This window comes from Oculina patagonica, chromosome 3 (assembly GCF_052425735.1).
Source record: "Oculina patagonica isolate OP01 chromosome 3, crgOcupat, whole genome shotgun sequence".
Classification (NCBI taxonomy): domain Eukaryota; kingdom Metazoa; phylum Cnidaria; class Anthozoa; order Scleractinia; family Oculinidae; genus Oculina; species Oculina patagonica.
Genome location: NC_135760.1, coordinates 11,272,285 through 11,285,185, shown reverse-complemented (window position 1 = coordinate 11,285,185; position 12,901 = coordinate 11,272,285). Strand labels below are relative to the sequence as shown.

The window sequence follows — 12,901 nt, the reverse complement described above, 5'->3', positions numbered from 1 at the left end:
TATCTGGGCGGATTTTTAATCTAAGGAATGATCTGCGATCTCCAGTAATATAAGAGGCCTTGCACAAACTCCTCCCCTAGGCCATAAGGGCACAATTTTATTTGTCATCTATATTTTTGTGAATGGCGTCTCATGGTTAGAGGCCTCACGCAAAGATTCTGTCATTTCTCCTCCCCTAGGCCATAAGGGCATATTTTTGTCAAAAGAAATATTACCTTGGGGCCTTATTTCTTAACAGTTGCAAGAATTTGTCAGTTAACAACGGGGTTTGGTTTATTTTGTTCCATTAAATGGCGTTATAACTATTTTCAAGAAAAACCGTTAGTTGAGTTCAGTGGTGGGTTGAAATTATTGTGCCTGAGAAATCAAACGACCTCTGAGACAGGGGACAGAGCCAGAAAAATCCAAAGTACGAATTGATAAGACGCCTTCCAGTGCAAGCGAGATTTTTGTACACAGATGATCACTCCGATCCGTTTTATAATTAAAAATATTTGTTTGCTTTTTATTTTTTGTGTTTATTTTAATTGTACAGTTCTTACAAAAATTCCATTCTTTTCGATTTGTAAGAGTTTAATCTTTGAAGGTTGTTGAGCTTACTTTAACATACCGTTACATGTATAAGCCGCCTGGTTTTCACTAGCGACGCAAGCACGAGCGCATAGATATCAGCTCTTATTTCACCGTGAAAATATGAAAACGGCTTCGACGCAAACATAATCACAAGCGCATTGCATTTTGATCCTTATTCTTGTCTTTACCGCAAGGATCAAAATTTTCCCTTTCTCCTGCTTGCGCGACTTGCATTGTGAAATCTAGGCTTCATTACAATTCAGTTTTATTTTATAGACTTCCGTGAGTTCCGTGTGGCTCTGTTTTGGATGACTCCGTTGATAATTTTATTTACTGTTACCGTTACCTTTAATTTAGGCAAAAGTGAAAATAAAGATGATTGATTGTTTGATTCATGCACTGAATTTACACAGCCACAGCCCCCGCCCGCCCCCCCCCCCCCCCCCCGCCCCTTCTTAAATGAATCACCCGCCCCGCCCCTACGATTATCGCCGTCCACTTTTTGATCCAGCGCGTCAACAACTAGTACAGCGGCTATTAAAACCAATGGCAAGGAAAACAAACATGGCGGATGGTGGACATTAGACTCTTGAGAATTTTTAAGTTTTTTGCCTGTTTTAGCAAAGCTTAAATCGCTTTAAATAACATTTCAAACAAAGTAGATGTCGTCAACAGGGACTATTCTATTAGAGTGCACAGAGGTGTATAATATTCTCAATCAGGTAAGAAATTCCACTCTGTTTTTCATGTAACTCAGTAACTGGTCGTCCGAATATTTCTTTATTGTGATGAATTTATTGTGATACCAGGGCTGGCAAACTTTATTTCGCCGAATTCCTAACTTAATGATGAATAAGTGTTTCGAATTGAAGTGAAACTGTTTTTATTTTCTGGAAACCAGAAAGGCTGACCATACGATTGTATTGAAATATAATTTGGAAATATGATAGTTCAATCCAACTGTAGGGTCAGCCTTTCTGTTTTGCAGTTACTTGAAAATTGTATCTCTACATTTTTGCTGATCAGATCCACCAGGATCTGGTTCCTTTGTTTTGTACGTTGACCTTTCTGAAGTTTAAAGTTTTGCTTATTTTGTAAGTCTTGTACTGTGTAGCGTTTTATTTATGGCAAACAGTCAACTTTAAGGAAATAGTAAAGTTTATGGATTGCATTTTTTGTGATATTAAAACATAGCTGAGTGGTTTGCTTTGCAACAGCCTTTGTTCACAAATATTTATTAAATAATAACCGCCAATCCCAGTGAATGACTTCTAGCTCAGTTGGTAAGGCAGCTTATTCCCGGGGGGGTGACTCGCATATGAAAGTGATGGGGATGCTCGTCGTCTCGCTTAGGGGTGTAAATTTCGGATTTTTGGTCTCGCTAAATGTGTTCCAGGCAAAACGCCAATATTTTTAGCCATAATGGTCTCGTTTAGGGTTACACGCAAAGAAATATACAAATATAAATTCTATTTTTAGTTTTTTGGTATCTTTTAGGGGTCAAGAAAAGCTTGAGTCACACCCAGATTGGTCTCTTTTAGGGGTTCTTTTCAAAATTTCCGACGAGCATCCCCATCCATTTCATATGGGAGTCCCCCCCCCCCCCGGGAGCTTATTACCGTACAGGAGGTTGAAGGTTTGAGTGTATCACTGTGTATGCACATGCAGGGGCGGATCCAGGAATTTTCCGAAAGGGTTTTTTTTACACTACTTTAACGCCAATGGTGTGGAAAGCGAGTTACGGCCACGTGCCTCTGCCACAAGCTCTTAATGGGTCCAAAGCCATGCCCCTCCCCCCCCCAAAATAATGTTTCTGATTTTCCCTCTAAAACGCTTTTTGCAGCATTTGCAACAAAATAACAAAAAAAGTGCTGCTCAAAGGGGGGTTGCAACCCTCTCAACCTCTCCCCTGGATCCGCCTCTGACATGCATTAAGTTTGTGCATTATAGCTTCATCAACTTTCCAACTATTAAATAATTCCAATGGACCTCAAAGTTTCTAAGTTCTTGTTACCTTGAATGTTTTTTTTTCTCCATGTCACCAGGCTGGGCAGTACCCAAGGCTGAGTGATCCCAATTATTTACTTCTTTTAGGTAAGTTGTAGAGGTTAATAATTTGTTACGAAAATCAATTAAACTGTTGAATATTCCAGAATTTTTATATTGCTGTCCCAGCCAGTTTTAACAAATTTCAGAAATTCCTGCAGCCCTGCATGCTGCATCTCCTTAACACAATTGTTGACAGTTGCACACTTCAAGTACACTGGAAAAATGATCTTGTTTCAATTCAATTCTTACCAGTGAAGAAAATAGAAAAAAAAAATTCATTTAAACAAACTTTGATTTGCTCTTCTACGTATTGTAAATGATATGCAAAAAAGCAATGATTGGAATTTTCCAGCGACAGTAGAACACTTTTAAAGTGGATAAGACAGTAATATAAAAATTTTGACCCATTACACAGTTCATCAAAGAAGTAGATTATAAAGTAAACCAAGAACAGTTACTATTCTACAAATGTTGGAATCTCTAAAAGTTTTCTAAGGGCCTCTTTGTATAATCCCAGTTGACCAGGCTGGCCCAGTTACCGAGATCTCTGCTCGCTCCTATTTTCTCTGTAAAATTTTCGATGTGTTCATATGAGAACGCGGGCCAGCCTGGTTACTGATATCTGGGTTTCTGCAACTGAGATATTGGCACCCGGGAAGAAAATTCCCCCAAATGAACCCTCCAGCCCGGTCGCCGGGACGCAACTTTAGTTGAGAAAATAGCTTCCCTTTCATAACTGGGTGGTCGATATGGCAGTACTTTGCCTTTTATCTATTTCCACTTTAGGAATGTGCAAATTAGCTGTATAAGTAAGGCTACAATGGTTGAAAAAGCTACAATTATAGTTGCGAAAGATGCAACTTTATGTGTCACCATTTTGGTTTTGTTTCTTGAATTTTATTCTCGTCAACCGGGCTATCTACCATCTCATATCCAATGCATGCTCTTGGAATAATTATTAAAAATTCTATTAGCAACAAAGTAAGTTTTTCTTCAGAAAATAAGATACTATTAAGATTAGAACCTATTAATAGCAAAAAACTGTGTTAATTACCTTTTGTCCTAAAGAACCTGTTTAGGCTAACCTGGAAAAATTACATGTAGGTTCTTACAAGTGTGTTTTTACTGTATTTGTTTTATTGTCTTTTGCAGATACAAGACAAAGACTTGACTACAATGAAAGTCATATTATAACAGCTAAATTTGCACCAAGGGTTAGTTAGCAGGGCTTAAGACTATCTTTTAAACTCACTGGTTTATTGGATAGTGACATAACAGATTTTACTTGCCAAATATAATTTTCACAAGTCATGTATGTTGATTTCTATCAAGAACAATTGACTTTTCCGAGTTTTTCACTAGCCAAATGGCTAAGTAGAAATGCTAAACCTGGTAGCCAAAATCTAAATTTTAGTAGCCTTTGGCTAGTTGGCTACTGTTAGTCTCGAGCCCTGGTTAATACATTGAGTAGTTGAATTTTATATAATATTTGAATTATTTTCAGAGGTCAATTTTGCACCATTTGCTTTAATTTGTCACACACAAAGGTTTTTAGTTTTTTTAGTAAGAACGTGCCATTAGCTATAAGCAACATGGAAGTTGTGTTGGATTATACTTCAAATAAAAAAAATACAGTATTCCAACAAATGTAAAGGATAGCTACCAGTACCTTTTTTGTTGAGTGTTTTTTCCTCAGTGAACAGTGGTAGAATTATAAGCAAATTGTTTTAATATTTTAATTTTTTATACTTAATTTATAAATACTTTGCTTGTAATGTATTCTAGAATGACATTGGTGCTTTCACAGTTCCTTTTGATGCCAAGCTGCAGACCAAGGAACATGTTATAGTTTACGACAGTAACACCAGTTCAATTAAAGACAAAAGTAAGTTGCCAAAAATGTTTAGGTGTTGCACTCAAATATAATGTAATGTTACAAAAGAAAAAATCAATAAGCAGCTAGTAGCCGCACAAAAACACTAAAATCACTGGTAAAAAAAAACATTGCAGGACCTCAAAGATGATGGGTATTTTTCAAAGATTGATGATGGCATTAGGATTTACTTGGTTTCTACAGTCCTTAAAAGCCCTTGAACTTTGGCTGTCATCATGAAAATTCTATGAATCTGCTCAATTTCTTAAAAAGTCCGTCAACTTTTTTAATGTCAGTCTTGAAAAGTTGTTGGAATTTGAAACACCATTCTACTTTTGTTGATCGATCCATATTTTTATTTTGGAGAACAATTTTTACTTCCCAACAAAAGGGAAGCAGGTGCAATAAGGCTTGTGTATTTGTTTGGGTTTGCAATATCCGGTAGATATAGCCTTATTCACCCATTGAACAACCGTATATTTTGGAGGTGTTCATAATGAGATCTTTGGCTGTCCTGACTTGTCTACTCAAATTAAATCTAGGTTAAATATTATGATGAAGGCATAAAATAATTGAATATTTGACAAATGAAATATTTTTTCCAGATAGTACTGCTCTGTCGTGTGCTAAGCTGATGTGGGAAATGGAAAGCAAGAACCCTGTAAAATCATAAAAGGTATTTTACAGTAGCATGTTGTGCAGCTCACTATTTTTCTTAATATTTATATTGTTAACTTTAAAATGCTGTATAAACCATTTGAACGTGAACAACAGATGGGAGTGGAGGAGGCCGGTGCCTGGGAGCTTGGTGATCTGAGTACAGTCGGTAACCATGACAACCCTGTGAGTGGCATCCACCCAGGTGTGCACTGTCACACTGCTTATCAGTTGAAAACTTACCATTCTTACCATAGGGAGGGCCGGGCAGGGGAGCAGGAAACTTGTAAGCATGTGCAACGGGAGGGCAACATGAACGGAATGACCTGACCTCAACAAGAAAGCTGTAAAACCACAGCACCCCTTTCAAAGTTAAGCAACTGCCCCAAATACTTAGTCACAGAAACTGCTGGCCAACATTGTCTTGAGTATAATTTTTTAAAAATTTCATTCAGCCACATATCTTTTCATTGACTGAGAGCCCACCACATAAATCAGAAAGTAACTGCATACAATGATGCATTAGCCTCTGACAGTGATTTTGCTGCAGATAGCCTTCTGCTCATGCATAGTTGTGTGCAATTCCAAGAAAAAAAGGCATCTTGTTTTCCATAGTTGTCTAAGAAGGATTTGAAATTGATAAAATGATAAAACAATTAAGTCTGAACTTTGTTAGTGCTTAATATTGCGATTTGTTTATGTGTCACAAATCGTTTTAACATTGCTGTTGCTAGGGCGTGGGTGATGAAGATGATGATGATGACAATGACAGTATCAATTGAGATAGCAGTGATGAGGAGTCGTCTTCAAGTGACAGTGATATCGGCGGTGAGGGAGGTTAACAACACAATTAAAAGCCTGGATGTTTTTAAAGAAGTGAGTGACTCAACATTAATTGGTGCTTATACAGTAAACTGTCGCCTTGCTTACTACAAGGTAGGTATGATAAAATCCTACATTTAAAGGGGATGGAAGGCTTGGTGGTCTAATGGTTAGTGCGCTGGACTCCAGATTTAGATGTCTGGGCTCGAGCCCTGACTGGCGTCACTGTGTTGTGTTCTTGGGCAAGACACTCTACTCTCACATTGCCTCTTTCCACTCGGGTGTATAAATGGGTACTGGCATATTAGATACTTGGGGTAACCCTGTGATGGACTAGCATCCCATCCAGGGGGAGTAGGAAACACTCCTTGTTGCTTCATACCAAGGAAACTGAAGATAAGCACCAGCGTAATGGACCACCAGGCTCAATACAGACATAACCATTGATTACATACGTGTATCTTTAATTTGATTCTATATTTTAGCTGGTCATCTTGACATGCAACAGAACAGGTGAATACCTAAACATAGGCTGCTGTAGAATTAATTAGAACTGTAATTCCATTTCTAGATTGATGCAGAACTGATGAATGAGGATGAAAATAAGGAAACTGGTAAGTACATCAACTGAGATTATGATCAATACCATTACTATCATCACTGTGTGACCTCTAAAGACAAACCTCCAACTGCAAAGTCTGCAATAGGGTTGCACCAATCCAACATATCCTGCTGCATCAACAAAAACATCATGCATAAAACAAAAGGAAAAATCATGTTCACTGAATTCTACTATCCAATGATAATGATAATGATAATGAATTTATATAGCGCATTTTTCATATATATATGTTCAAATACGCTGTACACATAATGTAATTTACTACACAAGGCCAGACCACAACACCGGGAGCTTCGTGCCCTACTCTTTGCGAAGAATTCTTTGTTCTTGCGTACAACACCAACTAGAACTACAGATTGACTTTGAACAACAATAAAATAACATGGTACTTTTACTTGCTGGGACTGTCCTGTTGAAAAAAAATGCGATTCTTCAAATGTAAGTTAATAAATATTACTTTGCATAGCTGTTTGTTTCTAAATAAAAATGTGGTGCTGTGTTGATGAGCATGAGAATAATTTAATGTAGCTAATAAGTGTGAAAACTGCATAATACTAAAAGGATAAGAATTAAAAATAACATGAACATGAACAACAACTTATGAGCAACAAAAGAGTCGAGACACTCAGCTCTTTTATAATTACCTTGAACCAATTTTAACTTTCACCGCACAGCTATTACACAGACTACACAAACAACAAAGTACAATGGATTTGAAGTGGAATAATACTTTTGGCACTCATTTAAGTTGAAAAAAATTGATACACCTTTACTTTGTTTTTATTTTTATATGTTAACATTATTGTTTTACCAGAGGGAGAAAAGGACTCAGCAGAGGTTGAGAAAACAGAGAAACCAGTTGAACAGCAAAAGAAAGAAGAACCCAGCTCATCAGAGAAGGTTGATAAAATGTGTTAGTTCATCTACTCACGGGACACGTCTGACCGTATCCGAACCAGAGCCATGCTCTGTCATGTTTATCACCATGCTCTACATGATCGCTGGTTTGAAGCTCGTGATCTGATGCTGATGTCACATCTACAGGAGTCCATCCAACATTCTGACATTCCAACACAGGTTTGTTAAATATGTAGTATGAGTTGTAGATTCTCTTTTTAAATAGTTTTAGAGTTTTGAAAATGTTTTAAAGTTGGCATCAGCAACTACATGTAGCAGAGTAGGCGGCTGTGACACTGAGCTTGTTTCTCATGACCTGATTGCTATGACTACAGTAACTGGTGACACAAAATCAAGAAGCAAAAGGAACTCTGGCAGTCATCAGCTTGGTTTGAAAACCCTGAATGTTTGGCAGAGGAGAATTGGTTTTACATGGGTTACTTCTGGCTAGTATAAATTCTTGGCTTCATTACACTTGAAATCATTTTGTGAAATCAATGTTAGTCTGTCTAAGTGTTCACTATTGGGTTTAGATGTTGTGGTTCAATTTTATTCTAAGTACATTCTGGTATTTTCATTTAATTTGTCTTTATTATCATATGCCACCATACACCAGAACAAAGGAAAAAATGAAATTGACTAAAGATAAAAACAAGCTGTCAACTGCCGTAGTTCCACCGACTACTTGATTATATGTCTGCTGGTTACTCTGGTTATAGCAACCAGCTTGCAACAAACAACTCTGTCAGTGTTGTCACAGCCGCCTATTTTTTCAGTTACTGACGCCTTCTTCAAAACATTTTGAAACCCCTGCAACATAGATATTCTTCATGCATGTTTGAGTATCCGCACGTTTCCCACAAGCTGAGTACGTGCAGTTACTGAGCCAGGGTTACACATGTGGTAGATAAAGCAGTAGAGCAAGTGACTCTGGTCTAGTCTCGTGTTGAGTCTGTCTGGTTGTCATACTGCTGCATGTTCCATGAGAGTTGGCCACAGGCATTTATCTTGCCTTTAGCCTTAGTAAATGAAACATACAAAATCATGGTTAGCCAGGGTTGCAATACAGGTTGTACAGCTGTCATAGAAATGACTTATACACAGATGTGTGTTTTGCGTGCCTTGTAAGGTTTGTCTTGACATTGGACAATTTTGTGAACAGTTAAAATTCTGCTCATAAGCACTCCCAAAAACAAGTCCCCTGAAAGTGGAGTGCCACATTAAATAAAGTTCTTATGTTATCTTTATCTAAAGCTCTCCCAAGTGTTAGATGTGTGCTTTTACCTACTTTCAGCTCTACTGATGATAAGTCCTCTATTGAAGGCTAGGGCCTGTATCATATTTTATGTTCCTTTTGATAACCCTAAAGTGAAATTAGAGATTGAACTTTAATTTTTGATCTTTGTCCAGTTCAGTGAAATTTTTAAATGCAACCCAAGAATTTGAAGAAGCAGTTTGTGATGCAAATAAGATATTTTTTTATCATCTGTGTTTTTTTGTGCTGTCTAGATTCTCTACAATAGGACCATGGTACAGCTTGGCCTGTGTGCCTTTAGGCACGGCATGATCAAGGATGCCCACAATGCACTGCATGATGTGCAGTCAAGTGGAAGAGCTAAGGAACTTCTTGCACAGGTCTGTAGTGTTGTCATCGTGGGAGCAAAATAAGCAAGTAAATAGCCATGACAATCACAGGATTATGGATGTAACAGACATGTTTGGCTTTTCAACTGTCATTATTTGGGGTGAAAAATGTAATTAATATCAAATTTTGCCAAGTGCCTTTTGTAGAATCCGTATGTCACCATCATCATCGGCGTCGGCAGTGTCAACGTTGCTGTTGTAATCGTCATCATTTTCATCTGCATTATCATCATAATCATCATCATCATCATTTATCATCATCATCATCATCTTTATCATTATCATGACAGACAGCTTTTAAATAATTTACCCAACCTTCAGATGTAAAAGAGAAGTACATGTATGGTACTGTCTCTAATCAAAGTATTATTTATCAAGATGCACTGTTGTAATTTTTGTTAGGGTTTAATGCAACAAAGACAGTATGAACGAACCCCAGAACAAGAGAAGATTGAGAAGAGGAGACAGGTATTGTAACTGAAATATTCTTTGTCATGAGACTGATGAACATACATCGGTTGTAGTTGGGAGGGGAGGGGGAGAGGGGTGTCAGGAAGGCACCCCTGGGGACATGGATGCAGTTGTAAGCAGATTACTTTTGTAGAGGGCTACACAAATTTGACGTCACATGCATCACAACCACTGAATAATACTGCAGTGACCCTTTTATGATAAATTGCAGGGGTTGCCCAGTCATGGCGCGAGCCTATAGACATCTGAGGCACCCATCCTCCATGTTAAGCCAAATGTGGCAGTTGTGTTAATAATCACAAATGATCCACCTCATTGCTGTATTTTCTGAATTTCAGGTTCCATTCCACATGCATATTAATCTTGAACTGTTGGAGTGTGTTTACTTAACTTCAGCAATGTTGATGGAAATCCCTTGGATGGCTGGTATGTCTTAAAGTGCACTTTTACTTACCTAATTTTAATGCTAAATTTCCTGTTTTGTTGCCATTTTTTGATGGCTCTTCTCAGCCAGTTGAGGAACAAATGACTGCTTATACAGTAACCAGTGGTCAACTTGAACTCCTTTGCTTCTCAAACTTGTTTTTAGTGAGCAATTTGTGACAAATTGATCATTCACATAATTCAAATGGCAGTAGTGGCCAGCCCCATACTTTTTCAGTATTTTGGGCCCTTGAAAGATTGAAAAAATGAGTTGCAGTTAAATGAGGGTTTTCTTCAATACACTTGCGACTTTTCATTTGTTGGGTTTAAAGTGCTTAAACATTTTTTGACTGCATGTATTTAGTGTAAAACCTATCTGTCTTTTTTATTTCAGCCCATGCATATGACTACAGACCACATATTTTTAGCAAGAGTTTTCATTATCAGTTACGACAAAGTGAAAAGCAAACCTTGGTTGGTGAGTATACATAAATGTTTTTCCCTTGACTTGTGATCACGTGAGCCATGTGTTCATTCAATAGACAGTGTAAGGCGACAACAGGAAACAATAGCAGTGAATGAATAATTTTTCTTGATGTGATAGTAACAGTCATCTTCATTTTGAAAAATATCATAAATTGAGGTTGCGCTCATATAATTTATTATCGGGTCCGGATAATCAGCGAGCCATGAGAGCCATTTCGGTTGGCCTAAATAGCACTTCATTTAGCCTAAATAGCACTCCAGTTAGCCTAAATAGCACTCTGGTTAGCCTACAGTTGGCTTTGGTAGCTTGAGTTAGCCTTTTATTGGGGATTAGGGATTTCTGGCTCACATTGCTCGCATGGCTTGCGAGTCATGCGAGCCATTCAGGTTAGCCTGAATAGGACATTGGTTAGCCTAAATAGCAGTGTACTCTGGTTAGCCTACAGTTAATTTAGGGCTTGCAGTTAGCCTTTTATTGGGATTTGGGATTTCTGGATTGCATGGCTTGCTGGCTTGCATATTATCCTATCTCCTTATATCTCTGGGTAAACAGACGAAAATACTTGTCAGTCTTTGGGTATTTTTCAGCCTATTATAAGATATTTGTATTTTACAGGCCGCTGATAATTATTTCTATACTTTTGCATCAATTCCAGGTCCACCAGTGAGCATGGGTGAACATGTAGTGGCTGCGTCTAAAGCTATGAAAAAAGGAGACTGGAAACAATGCAAGGACTACATATTAGCTGTCAAGGTAAACTTAAAATAATGGAATTATGTGTACTAACTGGCTTATGGAAAATGTTAATCCATCAATAAATTTATTTGTTGCCACGAGGATATGGCATTTTGTGCTGTCTTGCACCATTGCATTTTTTTGCCTCTTGTTTGTTTGCTGGATGCCTGTTAGCTTTCTGAATGGACAAATTTTAATCGACCGACCGACTGACTGACTGGCTGACTGATGGACAGATGGTCGGACGGATGGGCAGATTGATTGATTATTTGACTGATTGATGTTTTATGATCTTTTTTTCTCTCTTACATGATAGGTATGGAAATTGTTTCGCCAAACGGAGCAGGTACAAGAAATGTTAACAAGGTAACAGCTATTTTGTTATTTTTTGCAGATTTTTTTATTTGTTCACATATAACAGTGTATATGACTCATTGAGGTACAGTTTTAGTAAAGCAACAAACTAAATGGATTAATCTAAAGTCATCCAACTATCTAAAAAATATCATATCTTTTAAAATGTACTTTCGCATAAATAATAATAAAAACCTTGGGAGCTCCGCTTTTAGGCTTGGCTAAATCTATTTAATAAGACTTTGTATATCTCTTTACTTGTAGCCTGTACACATTGGCTGAAATGTTTGATTTGCCTCCATCTGTGGTACACAGTACTATTAGCAAAATGATCATCAATGAGGAACTACAGGTTTGCAATGTTTCTTTTTCTTGCTGTACTCGTAGCAAATTGAGAGGAAATTGTTGAATGGATGTCACCCCTCAGGATTTCACTTTTTGTGATGTTACTACTTTTGGGGGCATTTCACTTGTGGAGTGCTTCTCTCTCGTTAACAACATGTATACTGTATTCTTATATACAGCTGGAATTTTCACACACAAAGTTTCATCCAAAAACAGACCTGAGGTTTTTTTAATTGAAAAATTCCCAGAATATCACATGTAAGTCCCTCCAAAAATCAGCCTACCAAAAAAGGCTTAAAATTAATAAAGCCAAGATTCTTCAGTATTGAAATGCACCTATTGTCTTAGTCTACCGTTCTTGCCAAGGATGTCTGTGGTCTGATCCTGATAGGGGTACGCTGGTAACACAACTGGTAGAGTGATTGAAGGATCAATAGGAATTCAAATTTCAGTCAAGTGTAAACAAAAGTATGTAATGTAATTATTCTTGCCCCAGGCCTCCTGGGATGAGCCAACACAGACAGTGGTAATGCACCGAGGAGCCGAGCCTTCTCTCCTCCAGAGCCTGGCACTGCAATTGGCAGACAAGGTAAAACACTTTGTCACAGTCAAGTCAACTTGCTTTTTAACCTGAAGCTAATAAAAAATAAATGAAACAACTTCCATGGTTTTTCCTTGTTTTGATTTCTTTTGTTCATTTGTATCCATAAGAAGATGTTAATTTAGGAAGCAGAGTTCATATGTTTTCGTATTTATGCCGTCAATGTATTTGAATAGCCCAAGTTCACAGACAAAGGAATATTTGAAAATTTGCATTTTTAACTAGAAAGCCAAAAAGTCATGTTAGAATTTTGATATAAGGGATTGCATATTATCCTTTATACCATGCCATGAAAAATACAGCCAATCAGAATACAGGAAAGCCGTTGTATATTCGACGGTATTCAAC

At 37.6% G+C, this 12,901-nt stretch overlaps 1 protein-coding gene and 1 pseudogene across 2 annotated transcripts; both read left to right on the top strand.

Moving 5' to 3' along the window:
- The first annotated feature begins 1,115 nt into the window (after nucleotides 1-1,115).
- LOC144646549 (serine/threonine/tyrosine-interacting-like protein 1) lies at nucleotides 1,116-6,015 on the top strand. The gene is made up of 6 exons (XM_078506188.1): nucleotides 1,116-1,295; nucleotides 2,619-2,667; nucleotides 3,775-3,836; nucleotides 4,408-4,507; nucleotides 5,101-5,169; nucleotides 5,886-6,015. Exons 1-5 carry the CDS (start codon nucleotides 1,236-1,238, stop codon nucleotides 5,166-5,168), a joined length of 339 nt encoding a protein of 112 aa, XP_078362314.1. The 5' UTR covers nucleotides 1,116-1,235; the 3' UTR covers nucleotide 5,169; nucleotides 5,886-6,015.
- On the top strand, nucleotides 5,237-11,822 carry LOC144645846 (eukaryotic translation initiation factor 3 subunit C-like; annotated as a pseudogene). Its single transcript, XR_013569341.1, has 10 exons — nucleotides 5,237-5,357; nucleotides 5,829-6,088; nucleotides 6,546-6,588; nucleotides 7,411-7,673; nucleotides 9,003-9,128; nucleotides 9,540-9,605; nucleotides 9,947-10,034; nucleotides 10,426-10,509; nucleotides 11,174-11,271; nucleotides 11,570-11,822. The product of XR_013569341.1 is annotated as a eukaryotic translation initiation factor 3 subunit C-like (transcript).
- The last annotated feature ends 1,079 nt before the right edge of the window (nucleotides 11,823-12,901 follow it).